At 47.0% G+C, this 26,561-nt stretch overlaps 1 protein-coding gene across 1 annotated transcript in view; it reads left to right on the forward strand.

Annotated features, from left to right (window-relative positions):
• DIPK1C (divergent protein kinase domain 1C) overlaps positions 1 to 26,561 on the forward strand; it is a 128,715-nt gene that overhangs the window by 19,410 nt on the left and 82,744 nt on the right. Inside the window, exon 2 of the mRNA XM_088475977.1 lies at positions 13,689 to 14,366. Coding sequence (XP_088332103.1) covers positions 13,689 to 14,366 — 678 coding nt within the window. The remainder of the gene's footprint in view (positions 1 to 13,688; positions 14,367 to 26,561) is intronic.

Raw genomic sequence — 26,561 nt, forward strand, 5'->3', positions numbered from 1 at the left:
AGTTATTTGGGAAGCTATATTGATTTTTGTCCTGTAAGTCATTCTGCTCCTGATATACCCATTCCAAACAGAGTGAGAGCTTCCATCAGCGTTTTCATTCTGGCTCGTAATGGAAAAACAAACAACATTGTTTATACCTCAATGTTGAGGTAACAGTGTCTAAATACTCTATATAAATTGATAGATACTGTAGGTAATTTTCAGGGCTAAAACCATTTTAGTAAACAGTGGGATGCTTTTCAGAATCAATAGATCGGGTTATAAGTGAGACAATGTAAAAAGTGAAGGCTGCAGATACACTTCAAGGTCCATTCTTCAACTTATGCGACGTCGTGTAAAGCAACAACATTATTTGTGTTAACATAATAATTTTTTCACTGCAAAATAATTGTATTTTTATAAAAACAAATCAAAAACAAAATACATTTTTCAAACCCATAATACAAATAAATTAAATTACCATGCTTTTGGATTTTGAAATAAAGTACAGAAAAATGCCACAACTTTAATGTCCATACTTCTGATGACAAAAACATGCGCCAGGGCGACTCAGTTTGGGCCAAGTGTCTTTTTCACTCGAATGTGTTTTTTAGTACCAAGAGGAATACCACAGCAGCACCTCTGGTCTAAACCTCATTTGTCAAGTATTCGTACTCCAGCAAAATAATGACCCAAAACTCCAGGTTATGTCAGAACTAACTTTGAAGAAAGACCGTAGGCTTCAAATTATGGAATGGCCAGCGTAGTCTCCTGACTTAAACCCCATCGAGCTGGATTGGGATGAACGGGACAAAAGGGCGAATGCAAATCAACCTACAAATTCAATATATTTGTGGGAACTTCTGCAACAGTGTAGGGAAAAACTCAAATAAAATGTGATTCTTATTGTAGAAATGACACCATGAATGTGTTCAGTAGTTAGATCTTTAAAAGTTGGTCACTTTGATAAGTCAAAAATGTAGATAATGTTGTTTTTATTTTCAATTGTTTATTTATTCTCTTGTTTCATTTTGTAGTTTACATATAGGGCTTGATTCAGCAGTGCACGCAATGCAGTGTATTGCCATGTGTGAGCCAGACCTTTCAAATAGTGTACTTGAGGATCATCCTTCGAACATTTGTGTGCCCTCTGTAAATGTGGTGAAGGGCTGTCAACATATTGCTGATGTAGTCTTCGAGGATGCTTCTGTGGAATTGCACATGAAGGATGAGGAGGATATTTCGGTAGTTGCCGCTTAGGATGATGAGGATGTTGATGATGAGGATGTTGATGCCGAGGATGTCGTTTATGTAAGTCAGGCAACAGTTGTTGCCAATGGTATGAAAAAGCCCATTGTTGTCATGCCGGGGCAAAAGACAAAAAAATCCACTTCTCACGTGTGGAATTATTTCCACTCAAATCCGGACAACAGTTGTCAAGCCATTTTAACCGATGCCAAGCAAGAGTGAGTAGAAGTAAGGACCTTAACCATCTAGGAACCTCCTCCTTGTTACGTCACTTGGAACGCATTCATCAAATTCCAAAGTGTATGCCGCCAAGTTCCAAAACTAAAAACGTAAAAATCAGTCCAGTGTCACCTACCTGTTCCCTCTCTGTGGAATGTAAGCGCCTTCGATCTCCAATACCAACACCTGCATCATCAACATCCTCATTCGTCATCGGAAGTAGTCCTGCTGCATCCAATGTTATAAGCATGATTGACTCGTCTCCTATCCGTGATTCCTCAGAAGGATCCTTGATGACTATGCCTGTTGCTGCTGCTGTTGCTGTCAGTGGATCTTCATCCCAGAAGGGGACCAGGAGAAGCCTACTTGTAGTACTGTAACCAAACAATTAACTGTCAATCCTTTGCAAGGGTGAACAAGTTTGACAGCAGTCACCCAGTTGCACAGTGGATTACTGACACCATAACAGCTATGCTGGTATTAGATGTGTGTCCAGTATCCACCATTAATGCAGTGGGTTTTAGAGAGTTAATTGAGGTCCTGTGTCCCCGCTACCAGATCCCTTCTAGATTCCACTGCGCTAGAACAGCAATTCCCAGTCTGTACAAGGACATTAAAAAAAAATCTTATTAATGTCCTCCAAAATGCTATTGTACCCACTGTCCACTTGACCAGTGATCTGTGGACAAGTGGGACAGGACAAACTAAAGATTACATGACTGGGTAGGTGTATTGCCTACAACAGCAATAGCAGCAGCAGCATCTACCAAATGCCAGCTTATTCAGAGGCTACTCTTTGTATAACTGGTTTCACTAAGAGGCATACCGCTGAGAACCTCTTAGAAAAACTCAGGGAAATCATTGCAAAATGGCTTACTCCACATGTACTCTCCTCGGGATTTGTGATTTCTGACAATGCCACCAATATTGTGGCCGTGGCGCGGGAATGCACCTTACTCAAGCGCAGTGGAGAATAATATCCGTGTTGTGCAAGGTTCTCAAATCCTTTGAACTTGCCACATGTGAAGTTAGTTCAGACACTGCCAACTTGAGTCAGGTCTTCCCCTCATCAGACTTTTGCAAAAACAGCTGGAGAAACTGAAGGAGGAGCTGAAACAGCGATTCCGCTAAGTATGTCAGACTGGTGGATCAAGACCTTGATTCACTTCGCCAGGATCAAAGGGTTGTCAATCTCTTGAAATCAGATCAATATATTTTGGCGACCATACTTGATCCTAGGTTTAAGTCATACCTTATGTCTTTTTTTCCAACAGACATAAATCTGAAAACATGAAAAGAACTGTTGGTAAAAATATTGTCAGCTGAAGCGGCATGTGACACACCATCATCTCCTCCTTCTGTGTCTGCGGCTGCTAGAAAAAAAACAAAATATTCCCTACAGAATCCCTGCTGGTCATGCAGATCAGTCACCAAAAAATTACATCTGGTCGGGCCTGAGAGAACTTCCTACTAGTGACATGTCTACCGTGAATATGTCTGATACGGTCACCATTCCCAGAATGGTGGATGACTGTTTTAGGGATAACATCCAAATAGGCATGTCAGACAGTCCCTTTCAGTACTGGCAGGCATAAGAGGCAATTTGGAGGCCCACACACAAACTGGCTTTGCATTACTTAAGTTGCCGACCCTTCAGTGTGTACTCTGAAAGAGTTTTCAGTGCAGCTGGCAACCTTGTCAGTGATCGGCGTAGGAGGTTACTTCCTCAAAATGTGGAAAAGATGATGTTTATTAAAATGAATTACAAATGCCACGAGGAAGACCTCTACCAACAATTACATAAAAAATTACAGAGGCGCCTATGGTGGATTCCAGCATGGACAAATTAATATTGTGTGAAGAAGAGGATGTACACACTGATGGAGATGACGAGGATGAGGACGACGACATCTGATGTTATAATGTAAAGCCAGTTAGTGTATGGGATCATTTCCATGTCCAATGCACATTGGCAGCTTGTTTTATGGGGGTCCAAACAAACCAGTCATTTCAGCCACAATTGGCAGTCCTTGTCGCTGAAGTGATTGGTTTGTTAAACTGTGAATGTCCTGTTTCATATACATCATAAGGGTGGGTGGAAGGGCCCAAGGACTATTCCATCTTGCACCTCTTTTCTCTGCATTATGTGCTGGTTGGGGCACTGCTGCCTGATATTTTGAATTTGATTGTTTATGAATGTCCAGAAATTGTAATGGCCACACTCAGCATCTCCTGTATGCCCCTTTCATTTTTTAAAAATGGCCACATGTTAGTGCCGTACACTGCTGTCGCTTAGTTTAGTCAGCCAGCTAGCTGGATGCAACATTTTGGCCCTAGGCCTAACCTAGATAAAAAAAATTAATATTGTGAGCTGTGAGGTGGTGAAAATTGACTGTAAATGATTGGGAATAAATGTTATTATGGTTCATAATACTGTAGGAACAAAAAATTATGTGGTGTTACGTGTTTTTATCATTTTTTGAAAAAAGATCCAGATCCAAAACCAAAACACGCTAGGGTGGTTTTGCAAAACCAAATCCAGATCCAGAACCGAAAACAAAACCAAAACACGGTGGTCGGCGCACATCCCTAATATGTATATATATGTCTGTGTGTGTATGTGTATTTGTGTGTGTATACATACACACATAAATATACTGCCTGAAATGTGCCTGGCCATTCTCATTCATGCTATTTTTACCATACTGCTTTTCTTTCACTAAATGAATCAGGATGCATTAAACTATTTTGCCTTAAGCGTATCTTGGAAAAACATGCATCAGTAGAGCATACTAAATTATATTTCTGTACTTCAGGTCAGTGAAGCTCATCATTTTGTAACAGATTACATAATTTAAAGTGCTACAGGATAAACTAGAAGGGGATGTCAGGACCTTTATAGAGAAGCTTTGCCTGCTGAAGAGCCCTTTGTGTTTAACATTGCTTGTATTGTATTGTTTTGCTATAGCTGGACATCATTGGCGCCACTAAGGGGGTGCAGCCCGCACCGAGTGTCACCATCTGATGGGGTGACACCAAAATGTCAACTCCTTCTCATTGACTTGGCGCTGTGATGTTATTGTACAGCAACCAGCTCCTGGTCACTGAGGAAGAGCCAGCTGTGCAGGAAAAGTCTCTGGGGGTGCTGGGCACGCCTCCTTTTGGCACACTGGGTGTCACTGAAACACGTGCACACACATACACACTAGGATCATTTTTGTCAGGACTCAGGAGACAATTAACCTACCAGTATATTTTTGGATTGTGGGAGGAAACCTATGCCATGCCAGCACTAGAAGAATATACAAGCTCCACACAGTTAAGGCCTTGGTGGGAATTGAACTAATAACTCAGTGAGGCAGTAATGCTAATTATTACACCATCCATGTAGCCCAACATGTAGATACCTCAAATTCAAAGTGTCATTGGCTGGTTCTTTCATTATGCATTGAAGGGTTTTGGGCCATACTTACCTACTTTTGAAAAAGCTTTTTAGGGAGATTGTAAAAGCAACACCTATGAGCGCAGCGGTAAAGTGGACCTGTACTACTACACCTAAGTGACGTGTCATAAAATTTACATCAATCCAAATGTAAATGCATCCCAAAGCAGTTATAGCACTTTCAGACATACAACCCAGGAATTTCCCTACTCAGACCCGGGTTTTTCACCTCAGCAAAAACCCGGGTTATTGCGTGAGAACCCCTTTCACATTACACCTGAGACCCGGGAAATCCAGGGTCGGATATGTTCACCCTAAACCTGGGTCTGCCCTGGAATTTGGTGTGGATTTAAAGGGGATACATATTTTTTTTAGTTCACAGTAATTACATAATATAAAAATTTGCATTTTTAGAGTAAATAGTAAATACCACTAAGTTTGTTTATTTCCAATGTTTTTTTTTATTGAAAACCAATAAATGTTTACATTACAATATAAGAAAATTATGAATATAGCCTCTAGAAAGTTACGGTCTATACAAAGACAAAATTTTCACATAAAAATGTTAAGCAAAGAATAAAGACACACTTAATTTCGATTGCTCCCCGGTCATGTGGTCTGGGTGACTGCAGTTGATGTCATCAGCAGGTGCATGGAACAGCCATTGAGAAGGTTTTCTAAAAACCCAGGTCTAAAAACCTGGGTTGGATGCATTCACACTAGAGGCTACCTGGGTTGCACCTGGAAAAAATCCTGGTATAAAGCAGGGTCATGAACCTGGGGCTTCGACCCTGGTCATTTCTGTTCACACATAGAAAAACCTGGGTTGATGCATGATCACGACCAAAAACCCAGGTTTTTGCTGTATGTCTGAAAGGGGTATGAGTAAGATCTACTTGTTCATGAAAACACACTGATACTTTTCAGAAAATGCATGTAGCCATAGGGATCACTGTGCCTTATAATGTATGGGAAAGTATACTAATGATCCCATTTAAATGTATATCTCTCTGTTATATAACATCTTCATAATGGGGGTAAGGTGCAATCAGGGAGATTACTAGACTCTTAAGGGAGACAGGGCGATTGCTACTATTTCAGGGAGCCTCCTGACAATCAGGGAGAGTTGGCAAGTATGGTTTCAGGCCCATCTCAGTAGCACTAATGAATTCAGCATTACACAGTGCGTATCATTGGCGTGTTATGGTAGTGTCGGTGTGTCAGTGAAAGTGGCTGTGTTCACAGCTGCAGCCATAGGAGGTCATCATAGTCATTTTTACAATGGACCTCGCACTGCACACCCTGCACCCAGATTTATATTTACCTATTCCACCAAGTGGTTCCATCCTCCTCTGTCACGCCATCTTTCCAGTGACATTTTCGGGAAGATTGTTCTGTGCACTGAAAGCAAAGACTCTGCATGCTCCATCTCCCTGAAAATCACTTGGAAGATGTCACTGTGGAGGAGAAGGGGCCTGCTTGCCGGCACAAGGTAAGTGAATGCAAGACTGGGGGGCCCCGCTGCATGTGGACCCCATGTCCTTAATACACCCCCAATTTGCTTATGCCCACAACTGCCACTTTGGAAAAAGATGCAAGAGTCAGGCCACCTATCTGGAATCCACTATCTGGAATCCTCCTATCTACTCACTTATTGCAAAGTCTATTACTACTGTATTGTGTAGGTTGCATAGTGAATGTTGACAAATTTTTTCCTGCCTGCCACTAATATTCAGAGACTGTATCAATTTCTGCCACTGACCGTTACTGCCTGCTGGATACCTGCATTGCCTACAAGTTATTTTGTGAAAATTGGGCCTGATTCAGACCCGTTCGCTAAGCTGCGAATGCACGCTATGGGCGATTTTCGCACATTTGCGCACGCGTATGTGTCAGAGTACGCATATGCGAACCAGTCACTGCGGCCGGGAATCGTGCGCTCGTAGTACACAGACTGGACGCTACTTTGAGTGACAGATAGCGTTGTTTGTGGGTGGTAACAGGGGAAGGTGCTTGTGAACGGGGGAGTGGTGCTGCGAACGCAGGCGTGTCTGACCGTCCAAATGGAGTTTTATGTGAGTGCATAATTAGCAAAGAAGCGTCATTGTACACGTCACTTGGTTGTATTTCAGTCTTCAATGATCGCAGTGCTTGCGGTGGGGTAGGGTCAACCTCAAGCGCTGCGTGCAGCTCTGATGGCTCTCGATGTCACTGATTAATCATACACTTTCTGGAGATTACGTCTGCTATGAAAGAAAGGTGGGTGTCTTTATACTCCGGCGTGCGCTCACTGCCGTCGCTCTCTAAGACATAGGGGGCGTCCATTCACCAGACAGTGCGATCGCGGCATTTGCATTCCCGGCCCCTTTTAGCTATATGAGAGCGCAGCTTAGCGTCCAGGTCTGAATGAGCTCCATTGTCACTTCTACCTTGCATGTGTCTATGTGGACTGTACAGTTCCTGCCATTTATTAATCTACTTTGAGACCGGCATAAATTATTTTGTTTACTTTCAACACTACCTTGTTACTCTGGGCCTGATTCAGACCCGCTCGCGAGCATGGAGCGCTCGCAAGTGGGTCGATGGTGTCCTAGTGCGCATGCGCACGACGGAGGAAGCTCCACCGTGCGCATGCGCGAGACCCGCATAGCGACAGCCAAGCTGTTGCTATGGGTCTCGCACCAAATGGGGCGTGATGTCGATGGTGAGTGACAGCACACCCCCTTTGGTGGGCGTGCCGGGGGCATTGCTGCCCAGACGGAGGCGTTCCCATGGGAACGCCTACCGTCTGGGGCCGGCCCCACTGATATCACTAGTGATGTCAGTGGGAGTGCTTTTGGCTCTGATAGAGCCAAAAGCACTCCTGGGCTTGCGTAGCGAGACCCTACCGCAGGGTCTCGTCGCAAGCCCGATGGTCGCGATGGTCTTGACCTACAGCAGCCTGACTGGGTTCCTAGATGCAGACCTTGACCTCAGCACTCCCAGAAAACATGCCTCTGTTTCCTGGAACGCAAGCCGCCCCCGCCCTCCACACGCTTCTGCCTGTCAATCAGGCAGAGGCTTGGGGTTACTCTGTGCGGTAACACAGGACGAGTTCTGCACATGTGTAGCCTTGTGGATTTCAGTGTTGTCTTGTATTTATCCTCTCTGCATTGTTTTTTTCATTTTGTCTTGTCACTGTTTGTGTGTGTCTGGGGTGTGTATGTCAGGCTTGCCTACCCTCCCGATTTGGCTGGGAGCCTCCCGATTTTCGGGTGCCGCTCCCGGCACCCCGGGAAGGCAGGCAAGCCTCCCGCAAGCCGCCATCCCTCCCTACCCCCCTGCAGAGTTACTAGGGAAACCCCCGCAACGGGGAGGCCCGGTGACGCGATTCGTGCTGAATCGCGTCATTGTGGCCCCGCCCCCGCTTTACAATGCCGTTTACTCTGGCATTATGATGAGGGGCGGAGCCGCGATGACGCGATCTTGCGGCCACACCCCCAGCCCGCACTGGCCACGCCCCCGCAACGGCGTTATAGTGCGGCCACGCCCCCTGCTGTAAGCTGACATTCAGCCCCCTCCCGGAAGGAGGGAGCTGAATGTCGGCAAGTATGGTGTATGTGTGGTGAGTGTTAGTGATAGTGTCATTTTCTAATGTCTGTTTTTTTTTCTCAGTGTTTTTGTTATAGAAAAGGGAAAAGGATCAGGCCAAGGCAGGGCCGTCTTTAGAGAGGAGGGGGCCCGTGTGCATCCCCCATCACAGGCCCCCTCCTTTCACTACGGCGGACGGCAGCTGACTGACGCGGCTGGCCGGCCACTGCAGAATCAATAGACTCTGGGCACTAGAGTGTGCCTGGAGTCTATTGTGCATGCGCAGATTGCCTGGGAAGTGGTGCGGCCACCAGTTTCCAGGCGATTTCCTCACTGCTCATGCTCAAAACACTAGAAAAATTGCCGCGGTGGCCATTTTCTGGCGTTTGAGCGGCGCTGGGAGACCTGACCCAGGACCTCGGAGAGGTAAGTTTTACATAATATGGGTGCAGGGTGTACGGTGCAGGCCCCCTCTGGACCCGGGGGCCCGTGTGCAACGCACAAGCTGCACCCATTATACATACACCCCTTGGCCAGTGGCGGGCTTGGCCGGGGGGCAGGGTGCCATGTGCCCCTAGGGCCGCAGCATCATGCGGGCCGCGGGCAGTCTGTGTCACTGTGATACAGACTGCACCACGTGTGTAGTGCTGACCGGACGGAGTTCCTGCATGCATTTGCCCCCCAGGCTAAAAGTTGCCAGCCAGCCCCTGCCCTGGGCCAAGGGCCGAGGCACTGCAGGCAGAGCATGAGTTGAAGGAGGAGGTTGCACAGGAGGCTGTGTTTGATTCTGACGGTGGTAGTGATGAGGCATTCACCCAGAGGAGTAAAACCAAAACTGGGAGGAATGCAACGTTTATTTATCAGGAAAATGCGGCTTTGGTTACTGAGGTCATGAAATCCTTTAAGGGGCTGTTTGGTACCTGCACTACAGTGCGGTGTAAAGTAACCATTTGGGATGGGGCTGTGCGGTCCATTAATGTAGTGGGCCATGTAATTCACGGCGTAGAGCCTTGTGAAAAAAAGTTCAACAACATTAAAAGGAGGGTAAAGGAGAAAATGGCAACGTCAGAACGGCATACTGGTGGCTGCTTCCCTTGCCAACCAGATTACTTGGAGTATGAGGAGCTGTTGCAGGCCATCATCCAGCCAGAAGTCGTCATGAAGGTGCAGATGTGAGACATGGATCCCCCCACCCGGCCTAAAGAGTGTCCATGTTTTGCGTAATACTGCTGTAATATGTATTTTGAAGTAAGAGCTTGTGGCCTCCCCAAAAAACACATATACTACAGTAAAGTACAGTATACTTACACAACTGTCTCTTATGTACATCTTAATTCTGTCTTGCACACTTCAAACTCATGGTGGACCATTATCATTGCAGATTGCTGCAGGTGATTTGGGCCCCTATTGTTAGCCTCATCATTGTGTGCTGACGAATTTGATAACATAACACACACATAACTCACACAAACACGCTGCTGATCATGTCATCTGTGAGTCTTCTAATCTGCCCCACATTTGCTCTATGTTCTATTGTGTTTTGATTGAAAAAGTAGTAAATCCGTGAGGTTTATTCCTGTCTATGGAAAGTACTCGCGGGTTGGTTTGATGGTCTACTGACTTCTATTCTTGTGTTTTGCTGTCTATTTCTGTGCGGGATCGTGTTTTATTTACATGCATTTTCTCTGAGTTTCATTTTGCATCAGCTGTCACCGTGCCGGAGCAACGATTAATTATTGGGGTCCGAAAGGACCCCGATAATTAACATCATGAATAGGCCCCTTAGCATAATAACTTTCATTGACTCCCTCCCATCAGGAAGCTCTCCTGAACTCCTGAAAGAGTGGGCCAGTCTCTTGCATGATGTACACTGATTGAAGTCGGTAGCCCAGGGGTTTGACGATACCATACACATTGAATTGTGTCATTATGGCCCTGCTCTAACTGTAAAATGCAGCAAATTGCAGTATTGAACCGTGGTGTTGCCACGGAATAGGTATGTAATGCCGACGGCTCTTTAGCCGCCGGATAAAATACCGACAGCGGTAGCCCGGCAGGTCGATAGGCGGGTGCCTAACCCTATCCTCCTCCCCTAGTGCCTAACCCTATCCTCCTCCCCTAGTGCCTAACCCTAACCTCCCCCCCATGGGTGCCTAAACCTAACCCCCCCTCCCTGCACCCTAACCCTAACCTCCCCCCCATGGGTGCCTAAACCTAACCCCCCCTCCCTGCACCCTAAAACTACCCCCCCCCCGAAGGGGTACCTAACCCTAACCTCCCCCTAGTGCCATAACTCAAAAATGTGCATCTTCACATGCTTTTGTGAAAATTAAGTGATGATGAATAGGCCCCTAAATGGCCAGTAAGACTTATTCTAAATAGATGGTTTACTAAAACATATATCTATAAACATTGGGGTTTCTGATTTCACCTCCATTCCATCCATGCAGGTGTGGAGAACAGATGCTTTATTTGCCCACATTGCATTGCTCTATCTGTATGGCCTTGTTCTGCTTTTCATCCATGTCTTTATACCACCATACATAATGGTTATTTATGTTGCCTTAGGATAAGCACAGATGACTGTGTTATATCCCATAGGACAAAACATACAGCTCTACAGCTCTTTTTTCTAATATGAAAAATATGGCTGAAAAGCAGAAGAAAAAGACATATGGATAAAGCAATATAATTAGCAAGTTTGCAGCAGGAAAGTATAGGGAAATAAATGAAAGTAATTTAAAATTAGAAAACCTTTTTTAAAGTCCCATTTTAATTCATGGGTTTGCTTTATTGCAGGGGTAGCCAACCCTGGTTCTCTAGAGCTACCAACAGTGCATGTTTTCCAGGTCTCCTCACAGAATCACCAGTGAAATAATTAGCTCCACCTGTGGATCTTTTCAAATGTTAGTGAGTAATGCATACACCTGTGCACCAGCTAGGTCAGTGGTTTTCAACCACTGTGCCGTGGCAGGTGGTTGTGTAGTGTACCGCCGGTCACATTATAGAACAGAACGGGCAGTGCTGCCGCTGAGCTCCTCTGGGAGGCTCAGACACGTCCGGGCCATGCATAGACGCGGCGGCGTGACATCACAGGTCATGCACACCACGTTGCCTGTCTGCCCGGCCGCCCCGCCAGTCATCCAGCCCTTCCCTCCCACCCACCAGCCAAAGCCAGTTACCCAGCCCTTCCCTTCCGCCCGCTGGTCACCCAGCCTGTTAGCCAAAGCCAGTCACCCAACCTGCCAGCCAAAGCCAGTCACCCAGCCTGCCAGCCAAAGCCAGTCACCCACCCAGCCAGCCAGTCCTTCCCTCCCGCCAGTCACCCAGCCTGCCAGCCAAAGACAGTCACCCGCCCAGCCAGCCAGTCCTTCCCTCCCGCCAGTCACCCAGCCAGCCCTTCCCTCCCGCCCCCCGCCGGTCACCCAGCCAGTCATCTAGCCAGCCAGCACTTCCCTCCCGCTCGGACACTGCTGACAACTCTGCAAGCTGCTGACAGACAGCTCTGCACTGTGTGCACCACCAGCTGTTGAGGGACAGGTAGGTCCAGTAAAATGTAAATGTATTATTTATGTGGGAGACAGTATGATTTTTTTGGGGGGGAGCAATGTGGGTTTTTTTTGGAGGCCAGCCAATGGTTTTATTTTTTGTGGGGAGCAATGTGGTTTTTATTTTTTTCTGTGTGGTCAGCAAAGTTTTTATTTTGTTTCTGTGGGGGCCAGCCAATATTATTTTTTTTCTGTGGAGGCCAATGTATGTGTGTTTTAATTCTCTGGGGCCAATGGATGTTCGTTTTATTCCTGTGGAGGCCAATGTAGTGTGTTTCATTCCTGTGGAGGCCAATGTAGTGTATATTATTCCTGTGGAGGCCATTGTAGTGTGTTTTATTCCTGTGGAGGTCATTGTAGTGTGTTTCATTCCTGTGGAGGCCAATGGGTTTATTTTATTCCTGTGGAAGCCAATGTAGTGTGTTTTATTCCTGTGGAGGCCAAAATAGTGTATTTTATTCCTGTGGAGGCCATTGTAATGTGTTTTATTCCTGTGGAGGCCAATGGGTGTGTTTTTTTTATGTGGGAGCAATATGTATATTTTTCATAGGTCGCGCACGCCGTATCGCCGGATTGTGTGCCTTGGCAATTTTAAAATCTTGCGTAGTGTGCCTCGAGTTAAAAAAGTTTGAAAATCACTGAGCTAGGTGGTCTGGAAAATATGAACTGTTACTAGCTCTCGAGGACGGAGGTTGGCTACCCCTGCTCTATTGTCTAGTATGTTGAAGAAAAAACTTTTTTATAGAACTGTGTAACTAAAGCCAAGTGTTCAATGTTGGGTTAATATTGCTGCCACTGATCACCAGACTGCCACATTTCCACTGCATTCATTATGATTAAATACTAAACTAAAGACAGAAACCTTTATTAACACCTGTAAAGAAGAAACTGTGTGTCAGTTATGAGACCAATTATTTGGATTGACAATTTGTACACTGCACTGCAAGTTAGCCTGTACTTAGTAATAACAGTGCTTCCTTTAAAGGAGCTCGTTATTGGTGACCTGGTCCACCCAGTTACTGTTAGGCACCCTGGCTTCTCAATGATATTCACATAGAATATCTACAGTATCTAGATAGTCAATAAGTCAGCACTAGATGGTCAACAGGCAACAGGTTGACAGGATCAAATGGTCGACAGTTAAAAGGCCGACATGGTCTTAGGTTGTCAGGGTCAAATGGTCGACATGGTCAAAAGGCGGACACCCAAATGGTCAACACAAAAAAGGTCGACATACAGTTTTTCATGATTTTAAGGGTTAGAATGAGGGTTAGGCACTTGGCGGAGGGTTAGGCTGTGGAAGGGAATGGTTAGGGTTAGGCACTGGGGGCATTAGGGTTAGGCACCAGGGGGAGGGTTAGGGGGAGGATTAGGGTGAAAATAGCAAAAAAAAGTGTCAACCTTTTCTGTGCCGACCATTTGACCCTGTTGACCATTTGAACCTGTCGATCTTAGGCCATGTCGACCTTTTAACTGTTGACCACTTGATCCTGTCCACATATGCACCATGTCGACCTATTGCCTGTTGACCATCTGGTGTAAAGATATTGACTGTCTATCTATACACTGTCGATCTTTTATGCCACACCCCTTCTTAATATAAAGCTATATCTTTTCATATCAAAAGCTATGTGCTATGTTATGCTTTCTAACATATAATTGATTCTATTTGCCTTCCTTAGTGTTATGATTACATCGATGGAGCTGTGACAGGAGACCTGTGTGAAGATCTCTGTGTAACGCACAAGTTGGTTTATAAGCATTGTCTTTACTACCACCGGGGGAAAAAGGTTATACAAGCTGACTGGCAAGGCAGTTCAATAGTCCTGAAGTCAAAGAATGATGTTTTTTCTAAATTCCAAGCTCCTATCTTTTTGGACTATTCAGATCCTAGAACTCTTACAGACACAGAACTTCTTGTCATGGTAGCTGTGGAATTTAAAAATGCCCTGGGTTTGGACTTACCAAATAACACCCTAGTACCCATTTGGATTGAAAGGAAGAATCATCAGAACTGGAAAGTGGAGCTTGCCAGTATGTGGTCTTTATTTCAGCAAGAAGAATATCTGCTCTTTAATTTGCTGCAAGACTTCAGCCGACATGTCCTACATGTGATTGGAACCTGTGGACACTTCTATGCAGTAGAATTTCTGAGTGCAGGACACTCATGGAAGCAAAATCTCTTCTCCTTAGAGGAGGTTGTTGGTCAGTGCAGAACAGGTGAGCAAAGGATGAATGCTCTCCTTGATATTGCCATCAGTTTTTTAGACATGGTCCATCAGTTTGACAACAAGTTCTCTCATCGACTGCATCTTTGTGATGTCAAACCGGAAAACTTTGCCATTAGAAATGACCTCACTGTAAGTTTACTTTATTGTTTTTACAGACTCTGAGTGAGAAATAAAACAAAAAGATTGCTTTCTTTTTATCCCAGGCACATATGAAATAAATTTACATTTCTATCTGTAATGAACTGATAGCCAACATAGCTGAATCCTCTGAAAACAGTGGATTATACAAAGTACAGAATGGTATGGCACATAGAATTGTAAAACCAAACAGCAGATAAAAGGATAAATGAGGATAAGAGGACTTATTCAGAGATGTATACAAGTAAGCCGCATCTACAGCCATATTGCGGATATTGGCCAGTATTCAGATTTGGCTGCATGTATGCAGCCACACCGCCCCTATCCACCTGCTTGTGCGTTTAGCTGTCATCACTATCAGTGCGGATATTGGCCAGTATTCAGATTAGGCTGCATGTATGCAGCCACACCGCCCCTATACACCTGCTTGTGCATTAGCCGTCGTCACTATCAGTGCGGATATGCACCAGCCCTCTCATTGGTGCTAGAGGTCTGTCTGACATCAGATGGATCTCTGCGTACACACAACTCTGAATACCCTGCAACTCCATCTACACGCTAAGGACACACCCACAGAACACGTATACACGTGAACACCTACTTGGCGCAGGTGTACAGATGTGTAGGACTCTATATTGGCCCTCATTCAGACCCACTCGCGAGCGGCTGTCCGCTCGCAAGTGGGTCGATGGTCTGCACTGTGCATGCGCACGACGGAGGGAGCTCCGTCGTGCGCATGCGCGAGACGCGACGAGCGAAGGACTTTCCTTTGCTTGGAGTGTCTCATCAAAGGGGGCGTGCTGTCGATGTTGACTGACAGCACGCCCCCTTTGGTGGGCGTGCCGGGGGCGTGCCTGTCAAACGGAGGCGTTCCCAAGGGAACGCCTGCTGTCTGAAGCCGGCCCCACTGACATCACTAGTGATGTCAGTGGGAGTGATTTTGGCTCTGATAGAGCCAAAATCACTCCTGGCTTTGCGGTTGAAAAACTCAACCGCAGGCTTTTGCTCGCAGTTTCGATGGTCGCGATGGTCAAGACCATCGCGACCATCATCCTGCACGCTCGTATATGCTGTGGGTGGTGACCCACAGCTATACGAGCGTCCGTCCAGGAGGACGCTCCATATTAATGGAGGTCGGCCCTGATTCAGAGCGAGCGCTCTGGTCAGAGCGTCCGGCTCTGAATCAGGGCCTATATTGCTTCATATGCTCGGCTACGATCAAAACATGACAGACATCCGTGCAGCTCTGAATCAGGCCCAATTACTTCAGGATGAGTAAGATAACTTACATATATATGTAAAGTGGTGCTGTATTACTAAATAGGTATGAGAATAAGGAACCTATTTTGGCAAAGCCATGTCACAGGATTACAATAATATTAAGTTTTTATTTATCAATACTGTACTGCCGGAGACATCAGAGATATCTCCTGTATTCTGGACTAAATTGATCATCAGTGCCATCCACATCATTCTATAAATGGATGGTGAAATGGGGCAGTTTAGTGTAAGTTTAGAGCAGCCTGGAAGGGATGTACAGAATTCCTCCCCAACAGTCTGCATGCTCCTCCCCTCCTTCCTGTAAGTAATAGTTTTCTGCACATACAATGCCTGGTGGCTGTGCACGTGCAGTGACCAGGCTGGGACAAACTCTTTGTCAAAATAGCGTAACCTTTGGATCTCTGGCTGTTTCATTTATGATTGGTTAAGAGTGAAGCTTCTACATCTAGATTGATATAGGGTCCTTTTTATGCATTTTCAAGAGGTCTACCATATTCCTTCTCAGACATAATATACTATGGGGCCCAGCTCAAGCTGAGTTGAATGCATATGCATCCAAAACAATAAGCTCTACAAAGCCACACATTAGCAATATGAGCAATATGTATGTATGCTTATGTGCCATGCTGTAGGCATCTAAAGATGCCTCTAGGTCTTACACCCAGGTACTCTTCTAGCCAAACAGGTCATAATCACAAGGAAATTAGATGTTATTTAATGAAAAAACACTCTAATATATACTAACAAAGTCATGTAATATAAATACGAAAAATTAACAATCGGTGAGCCAATCAGAAGTGGCAAGCAGGTGCTGGCAACTGACATCATCATCATCAACAACTGACATCATCGTCAACATCACTGTGTAATTGCACCAGGCCTCAGGCAGCTGCAAATGGTGTGGCTACTGATTGGGGTATCTGTGTCTCCATGCAGAACTGTCCCTTTGCAATTACATGCATGCACCCTAACTGTATCTGCATTTTCATTAACCTCTCCCATTTTGCCTCTCCAAGAATAAGATAGGTCTGGCACCAAATCTGCATACAAACATAGGAACACGCCTTTATCATGAAGACGCACAGTACAAATTTGTGAATTTTATTAGCAAAAAAAACAATTATAAAATGTATCCTGACCGCACTAATTTGTGATTTGGTAAATAGCTGTAACCCCCCCCCTCCCAAAGAAAGCACCACAATAACACAGTACCATGCATCCTACATTTGCCTACTGAGCATGGATGCCACTAATCCATATCCCTGTATGTAATTGCTTTATGTTAGAGATTGACTAAGTCACAGATGTCATTAGGCATGTCTATTTCGGGTGTTTGACCCCTGTATCAAAAGTCCATTGTAATGATGATGAGTAGCACTGTGTTCTCCAGCATAAGTAACAAACATTACTAGGCTATGAGTGACTGGGTGTAGTCACAATATAAAAGGGAAACTGTGAGGCGGTGTGACCGTATACATAATATAAAACAGTCCCAGCCTGTTCAGCATGGGGCTTATTTCTCTATCTGTGTTATTGTCTTTCTGTGGTAGGTTAATTGGCTACTGATGGATTTAACAGTGTTTGTGTAGTAGTGTAATGGTGGGAGTAAACTTCGGATAAACTTCACTCCCTTAATACTGAATCCTACTTCCTGTTTGTACCCTTGGTCTTAAAGACAAAGTAGAGAGACAATTCAACTTAACCAACTGAATCAGCTACAGACACAGTAACTGGGAATTCTATTTTTGGTGTTTTTATTTTTCAGGAACAAATCTAGTACAGAGGTAAACAGCAGTCACGGCAAATGGAACAATGCAAACAATGATCACGAGAAATACTTAAGTTCACGTCAGCCAGGTCATAGCTTTTACATAACAAGATTTGTACATGAGTATTTGTGTAAGCGAACCTTCAAGTGAAATTAGGATAGCAACAGTACAGAAATACTGTGACTGCTTCAATAAGCTGAGTAATGCTCAGAAATGAAAGATAACAAATAAACAGATTTGTAAACATACATTTAAATACAACTTATCAGTCTCAGGGGCCTATTCATCATCACTTCATTTTTACAAAAGCGGGTGAAAATTAACATTTTCACCTGCAATTGTAAAAATTAAGTTATCCATCAAGAAGGTAAAGCAGGAGATTTCACGGATATCGCCTGCTTACCTTTCTCTGGCGGAATGGCCCGCTGCGAGTGCTGCGAGATGGCGAGAGCTCCTGCTCCCAGGAGCAGGTTACGAGGAGGGATCCTTTGGGTTCCCTGTGCCCCTGTCTTGCTCCTTCCACCGTTCGTCAGGGCTCTTGTGCGCATGTGTGACCTGTAGGTCATGCATGCGCACTAGTGTCACTGCTCTTTTTGGAGCAGTGAAGCCGCTCGCGGGGAGAGACGATTTTCGCATCAGCTGTCTCCACGCCAGAGCAATGATGAATTGCTACGGCGTCCGCGGCGAGTTAAAATGTTAATTATCGGGATCCGTTCGGACCCCGATAATTATCATCATGATTAGACCCATAAATAATAATACCCTAAACAAGTTAACTAGTTTTCTACCAAGTTATATTCCCAACCCAATATCCCCAATAACTAGAGTTCAATAATATAGCTCAGTCTCTTCCTTCCTGTGGGTAGTGAAGTGGACATTTCTTACTTTGGTGCACAAAGCCAAGTTAAGAAACTGAACACTGCTAAAGTAGTGCTGCCAATTGATCGCGGCGGGGGTATCCTATTGGCATCGAAGTGCTGCCTCACGCTGGCACTTATCATGGATAGTTTTCCGGACCTGATGTGTCCACAATAAGTGCCTTTTTTCACCTAAAAAAATGCGAAAACACATAGGTCTGTGAGCTTATTGCGGCCCCTATGTGTTTTCGTTGGAAGTAATAGGATAGGGTGAAACAAAAACATTGGGGGCTGATTGGATACCGCCCTTAATAACTTTTGCAGATTTTAACAGTATCTGCAGTCAGTCTTTTACAGACAGTTGGCTGCGTGGGATTCACAGGTATTTAACTTCAATATGTCACAGGGGAACATTGGAGTGTGGGTGGATGCTAGTGTATTACAGTGTGCAGAAACATTGTGATATACTTTCTATGAGCTCACCCCACTTTTACACGTCTCTGCCCCTGATTCAGCAGCGAACGCAATTGCAACTACATACGCAGATCGGCCGATTGTTCAGTATTGCGCATCTGGCCTCCCCAAATCCCATCTCTCTCCTCTCCAGTCTATCCTTAATGCTGCTGCACGGCTTATCTTACATCTGCCTCCCCTCTCCTACAAGCTCTCCACTGGCTCCCCTTCCCTTTTAGAACCCAATTTAAGGTTCTCACGCTCGCTCACAAAGCCCTCAACCAATCTTCTCCCATATACTTCTCTGATCTCATCTCCCTTCACTCTCCTCTCCGCTCTCTTCATTCAACTAATGCACGCCGCCTTTCATGCCAGCTGATTACTTCCTCCCACTCCTGTCTCCAAGATTTTGCCCGCACTGCTCCCCACCTCTGGAACTCTCTCCCTCTCCCCATCAGACTCTTCACCTGTTTGCAGTCCTTCAAACGGGCTCTCAAGACCCACTACTTCATCAATGCTTTCCAGCTATCATTCTAACTCCCTGCTACATGCTCCTTCCCCCCCATCTACCCCATCTGTGTCACCCCTGTTTGTCTTCCCTCACCTTTTTAGAATGTAAGCTCTTACGAGCAGGGCCATCTACCCTCTTGTGCTTCTCCCTACTTTAGTCTCATTTACTTCTTACTCACCATTAGGGCACCTAACACTTGGTTGCTTTTGCTCTGTTGCTTATCTGGGTGATATGGTCGCTAATGTAGCAATTAGGGATGTGCAGGCTCGGATAGGTTCGAGTTTGCACGTTGAGTTCGGATTTTTCCCTCCAAAAAAACGGAACTCAGAAAGAGGCTAAACGTCATCTTACATGGACAAACATCATCATTCCTGGACAAAAGTCCAGGAATGATGATGTTCGTCCATGTAAGATGATGTTTAGCCTCTTTCTGAGTTCCGTTTTTTTGGAGGGAAAAATCCGAACTCAACGTGCAAACTCGAACCTATCCGAGCCTGCACATCCCTAGTAGCAATATATATTATCCATGTCCTGTATTGTATTGTTCTGTAAGTCACTTCTATACAATTTGTTTTTGTACTTTGTAAGGCGCTGCGGAACACTTGTGGCGCCATATAAATAAATGATAATAATAATAATGCACGGCTCTGTATGTGCGTTGCAATTGCACTGTGATTACGCACGCAAATAGGAATCCATCGCAAAGTGAGTGACAGGCCATGAGCGTTTGAGGGTGGTGATGGGGGAGTGGTTGGAGAAACACAGGCATGTCTGTCCATTTTAACGCCACTGCATGGGCGTGTATAAATTAGCCACTATGATTGCATACACAGCCTGAGTACTCACTGCGTGCGACGAGATTTGCAATTTCTGCGATGGGTCAGACCTGCTGTAATTGTGCATGACAGGACAATGTGCTTCAATGGTACCGATGTATACGCAGGGCTGCAAGGTAGAATGGATGTGAGAAAGCAGCAGTGGGTGTCTCTATGCTGGCTGAGCTGTGGCAGGCATTAGCATATTTATGCAGCTTCATTGCGTGCGATTACGTAGCTGCGATCCATACTGAATCAGGCCCTCTGTCACACTTTAGGACCAAAACAACTCCAGGCATCCACTTTCCCTTCTTTCCTGTATCTTTGACTGCAGAGCATCACAGGGTCTGCAGAAGGACTGGACCTTTTAATTAGGAGGTCTCGCTAATTGCGATGTCTGTCAATGGTGATCCACCCTGGTTTGAGTTCATAGGAGTAACTGCCTTCTCCACTGCTGCTGCTGCACTGCTCCCGTCTTTCTCCTTTCCAACTGACACTTTCTAACCGCCAACTCGCAACCAGAGCCTGCCCTAACCAATTTGATACCCTAGGCAAGATTTTGGCCTGTGCCCCTGGCAGATAATCCCACCACCAAGCTTAATGTTGCATTCAATATGAAAATTTGCACTACAATGAATTCCTTAGTATTTCCTTTCAAACCCAACAAATTTGAATATAAATTAATTTAATGTAGATTAACACTACTGTTCTCCCCTCACAGCATGCCCAACTCTCCCATCACAGTACCCCTCTCCCCTCACCAGAAAGTCCCCATCATCCCTTCATCCAGCACCCCTCTCCCAGCACAGAATCCATCACTCCTTCACCCAGCACAGCACCTCTCTCCCGTCAATGCACAGCACCCCTCTCCAAGCACAGCACCCATCATCCCTCACACAGCACTCCTCATCCAGCACCCCTCTCCCCACACTGCACAGCACCCATCACCCAAGACAGCACCCCTCTCCCAGCACAGAACCCATCTACTTTCACCTGGATGGCTGTGCACTGCATCCGTTCCGGCAGGTCCACCCAGACAGCCCTCCACCCAGCCATCCCCACAAGGCAGGTCCACCCAGACAGCCTTGTGGGGGTGGCTGACACTGGCAGGCTGCAGGAAGAGGAGTCAGTGCAGGCGCTCTGCCTGCTGGACTCCGCAAAGGTCCATGGGAGGAGAAGCTACTGTGGCTGGGCTTGCGCAGCAGCCCTCCTCAGCGCCCATTTTTGTTGTTACCCGATGCCCCCTCTGACTGTCTCTGGCTTGTTTGAGCTGCCTAATCAGAGCAATAGCTGCCAGTAAGGTAGCCACACCAGCCAGAGCAGAGAGTCTCCCAGCTGCCCGCATCCAGCAGGTCCCCGCGGCTTTCCCCAAACCTCTGCTGGTGCCGTCCCTAGACATGCACCTAGTCATTCCAAATGCCCTAGTTTGCCTATTCCTAGGGCTGGCTCTGCTCCCAACTGTCTGTTAGTGGCACCTGCCAGAGCCCTGGGCTCATCAGTTGCCCATGTATTGTAATTGAGATGCTTCATCTAGTGCATGAGCACCCAGAATCTCTCCCTACTGCATCTACTGACACCAATGCTGAATTTAAGTCATGCTTGCCTCCAGGAGGGAGCAGCCAGGTCAGCATAGCAGGGGGGCGCGGCCGGTCATATTACCCGGCATTTGTGGGCGGAGCAGGGGGGTCACGTGATCACATAATTTTGGCCCGGCCCCTGCTACACAATGCCGAGAGTGCAGCAGGGGCGGGGTCATGATGACGCGATTCATCGTGCGCAGTGGCAGACAATTCATCGACTACATGAGTAATTGCTATTGTGTATGCTGCTGAATCCTCCCCAAAAAAGAAAAACCACAAAATAATTAAAATAAAAGGAAGGGGACAGTTACAAACCTAAGCAGCACTAAAACTATGGATTATTCAAGAGGTGAACTATACAGTAACAAATAAATAAAAAAATAGAGAAGAGCTATGCAAGACGTACAATGCAATGGAACCTAGAATACATTCTCAAATAATGAAGCCTGTAGAGCATTTGCATAGTATAAATAATTAGCAGTTACCCACACATAGGTAAAGAAGGGGAAATAAATTATTGATAATTAAAGTTTAAACAAAAAATAAAACCAGGCATTAACAATTATTCTCCATTAAGGTGCATCGAGAAGTACCTAATATGATCATGCTAAATAGTATTAGGAATTTTGTTTTGCAGCTTTCAATATACTTACCTAGGTCAGAAAAAAAAAATGATAAAAAAAATTAACATATCCTCATAGCCTCATATGCTCGGCACTATTAAAGGTTGCAGTTTCTCTGGATTGCGTAAGATAGCTCTATTATTGTTAACACTTAACCCCCTCTCACCCCCAAAAATGCTGCCAGGCTCTTATGTGTCCAGTCTTCCGATGTCAGTCTGGTCCAAGCAGATCAATGGTCCCCGTCCTGCTGCGGTGATGTTATCGCAGTATTCGGCTCTCTGGGCCTGATTCAGACCCGCTCGCAAGCGCATTGTGCTCGCAAGCGGGTCGATGGTGGCCCAGTGCGCACGCGCGGTGTGCGAGCCCCAGAGCGAGCGCAAAAAGCGCTCGCTCCGGGACTCACTACAAAAGGGGCGGCTGTCGATGTTGATCGACAGCTCGCCCCATTTTGTAGGTGTAGCGGGGGGGTGGCTTCACTAACGGAGGCGTTCCCATGCGAGCACCTGCCGTTTGTGGGCGGCCCCACTGACATCAACAGTGATGTCAGTGGGAGAGCTTCCCGGCTCGATTTGAGCCAGAAGCTCTCTGGGGTTTGCGGCCACGAGACCCTACCACAAGGGTCTTGTCGCAAGCCCCGATGGTCGCGATGGTCTTGACCATCGCGACCATCATCATGGCCCCTCGCTATAGCTGTGGGTGGTTACCCACAGCAATGCGAGCGGCCAGGAGGCCGCTCCTAAAAAAACCAGCGCCCGCCCTGATTCAGAGCGAGCGCTCGCTTTTTGCGAGCGCCTCTGAATCAGGCCCTCTGTCTGATGCTCTCCCAGTCCCGCTTCCCACCTGTCAGTGTGCCGCTGCTGCTCCCCTGACTGCAGTCACAGTGAGCAAACCCCAATAAGCATCAGCGCCCATTAGGTCATGTCTTGACATATTGTGACAACAGAGCCCGGTTGATAGAGATGACAGAATGGCCGATAACACAGGCAACCAGGACAACAAAGTGAAGGAGCAGAGAGAGGTATAGTACGAAGCCCCTGTCCCCCCGAACCCTGTGGGGTGGCATGCCTGCCACCGTGGTCTTGACATTGACGTGGAACACATACATGTTCCTGGGGCTCCATTCCTTCACCTTTCCCAGCTGAAAGCCCTTACATTTCCATGGGCTCCTCCCAGCCGCAACTTGCACATGCTCAGTGCATCCATCCAGTGGTGGCGGTAGCATGGTCCATGGTGTTAGTGTGTCAGACAAGATGGTTGTCTGCTGTGAGTGTTTCGGACCATTGCCTGCTGGGTGGCTTGTGGGGGGAGATGTGAGACAGCAGCCTACAGGGTAAAAGAGTGGGCTAAGTTGGGACCGGGGCAGTGCAAGCTGTTGTACTCTCTAAAGCCTGAGAGAGCAGCTGCACCCTTCTAGGTTACAGTGCTCTTGGCAACAGGCCATTTCCTGGAGCACTGTAGCCTGGAAGGGCGCAGTCGCGGTCTCACCCCATGCGTTGAACCTCTCCTGGCTTAGATAAGGCATAAAAATGTGTCAAGTCATCTGCGACCACTCTCAGCCTTGCAGCAAGAGCATGGTACATATATGGAAGTCTCCTTTCTTCTCCTGCTTTTCTGGACATCTGAAGAAAAATCTGGTAGCACTTCTGCCCAATGATAATTAATTCACATCTAGCCTGGTGAAGGACAGTGGGCCTGATTCAGAGGTCGATGCTAATTCAGTAGCAGCTGTTACTTTTATGCTAATTCCGCAGCTGATGGGCTATCTACTGAGATGTCCACCAACTGCGGCTGTAATCCGCTGTGGTGCACATATAGTCGTAACATCGAGCGGACATTGGCCCTGATTCAGACCCACTCGCGAGCGGCTGTCCGCTCGCAAGTGGGTCGATGTTCTGCACTGAGCATGCGCACGACGGAGGGAGCTCCGTCGTGCGCATGCGCCAGACCCGACGAGCGAAGGAAAGTCCTTCGCTCATTGTGTCAATCAACATCGACAGCACGCCCCTTTTGGTGGGCGTGCCTCCCTGACGGGGGTGTTACCGCGGGAACGCCTCCCGTCAGAAGCCGGCCCACTGACATCACTAGTGATGTCAGTGGGAGTGATTTTGGCTCCAAAATCACTCCGGGGCTTGCGGTTGAAAACCTCAACCGCAGGCTCCGGCTCGCAGTTTCGATGGTCGCGATGGTCAAGACCATCGCGGCCATCAAACTGCACGTTCGTATAGGCTGTGGGTGGTGACCCACAGCTATACGAGCGTCCAGGAGGACGCTCCATTTTCATGGAGGGCGGCCCTCATTCAGAGCGTGCGCTCTGCTCAGAGCGTACGGCTCTGAATGAGGGCCATTGTCCGCACCATTGGACATTAGAGCAACCCTATGCAGGGGCGTATCTATAATGAGTGCAGGGTGTGCGGTGCACATGGGTCCCCAGGTCCAGGGGGTCCCGCACCGCACACCCTGCACCCATACTTTGTATTACTTACCTCTCCGAAGTCCCGTGTTGGGTCTCCCAGTGCTGTTCAAACGCCGGAAAATGGCAGCCGCGCACATTTTTCCGGTGTTTTGCGCATGTGTTGTGACGAGATCGCTGGAAAAATGGTGGCCGCGCCATTTCCCCGGCGATCTGCACATGCGCAATAGACCCTGGGCACACTCTAGTGCCCATAGTCTATTCATTCTGCGGTGGCCGGCCAGCCGCGTCAGTAGGCTGCTGGCCACCGGAGTGAGAGGAGGGGGCCCGTGTCGGGGGATGCACACGGGCCTCCTCCTCTCTAAAGATGCCCCTGACCCTATGGTTCATGAGGATGCATGATGGTACGTGACCGCCGGTGCTTGTGGAACTGTGTCTTCCAATACAGTCTCTGACACGGCACACCCCACCACACCCACCGCCACGCCTGCCCATGAAAGCCCACCCCCAGTCACCGTTCAGGAATGCCTATCAGAATTGCATGGATCACCATTCACTTTTCAATTCCAATCTGTGGGTCTGATTCAGAGCTGCTCGTAAGCGGCCGCTCGTTCGTTCCGAGCGATGTTCGCACATCTGCGCATGCGTATGGGTCGTAATGCACATGCGCCAACCAGTCAGTGCGGTCGGAAATCGTGTGCTCGCAAAATAGCGAATGCCTGCTAATTTGAGTGACAGGATGAGGCGTTTGTGGGTGGTAACAGGGGAAGGTGCTTGAAAACGAGGAGTGGAGATCCGAACGCAGGCGTGCCAAACGGACAAAACGGGCGTTTTAAGGGTGTGCATAATTAACAAAGCAGCGTCATCGACCACGTCACTTGGTGGTCTTTTAGTCTGAACTGCTCGCATGATTGCGGTAGGAAAATGCTACCACAAGAATAGCGAGCAGTTCATATGCCTTTCGATGTACTCGATTAATCTAATAAATAGCGGAAATGACATATGATGCGAGCGGCCAGGGGGCGTCTTTACAAAATACCGAGCGCATGTTTCGTTCGCTCGTTCAGACATAGAGGCGTCAACAGACCGCAAAGAGCGAGCGCTTAATTTAAATATCCGGCCCCTTTTTCAGAACGACCGTCCGCAAATAGCGTCTGGCTCTATCTGGGTAATCGAAATCAAGAGCAGCAGTTTATTTGTAGGATACGAACAGTATAATAGTAGTATATTCGAATTGTATTGTACTGTAACCGTCATTGTTAAGGCAGAACTTCGATAACACTGCCTTAATAGTTTTTCGGATTCAAAAGGTAAAGCTAGAAGAAAATAGGTGAAGTAGGGGGATCAACAGCACTGCTTATCACTGTTAATAACAGCATACATGGGATGTAGTTAGGGTACCGGTGGGCTCTATCCCGCCCGCCGATATCCCGACAACCACATCCCGACATGGGACTAATGATAGGCATCGAAATCCCGACGCCTTTCATTAGTCCCACTACTAAATCCTGGCAACTGGTTTACCGAATGAAGGTAAGCCAGGTGACTTAGCGTGTAGCCGCATGGGGGGGGGTGGCATTAGGTACCCCTAGGGGGACTTAGGGTCAGGCATCCCTCCGGGAGGGTTAGGGCAGGGAAAGGGGGGGTTAGAGTTAGACACCACTAGCGGGGTTTAGGGTCAGGCACCCCCCTCACTCGGGAGGGTTAGGTTTAGGGTGCGGGGAGGGGGGTTAGGTTTAGGCACTAAAGGGTGGAGGTTAGGGTTAGGCACTAAGGGGGAAGGTTAGGGTTAGGCACCCCTAAGGGGAGGGTTGGGGGGGGAGAGGGGAGGGTTAGACCACCTACATGATGCAGTTGGGACTCCAACCCGTCAGGCTGCCGCTGTCG

This window comes from Taudactylus pleione, unplaced genomic scaffold, assembly GCF_031769625.1.
Source record: "Taudactylus pleione unplaced genomic scaffold, aTauple2 ptg000179l, whole genome shotgun sequence".
NCBI lineage: Eukaryota > Metazoa > Chordata > Amphibia > Anura > Myobatrachidae > Taudactylus > Taudactylus pleione.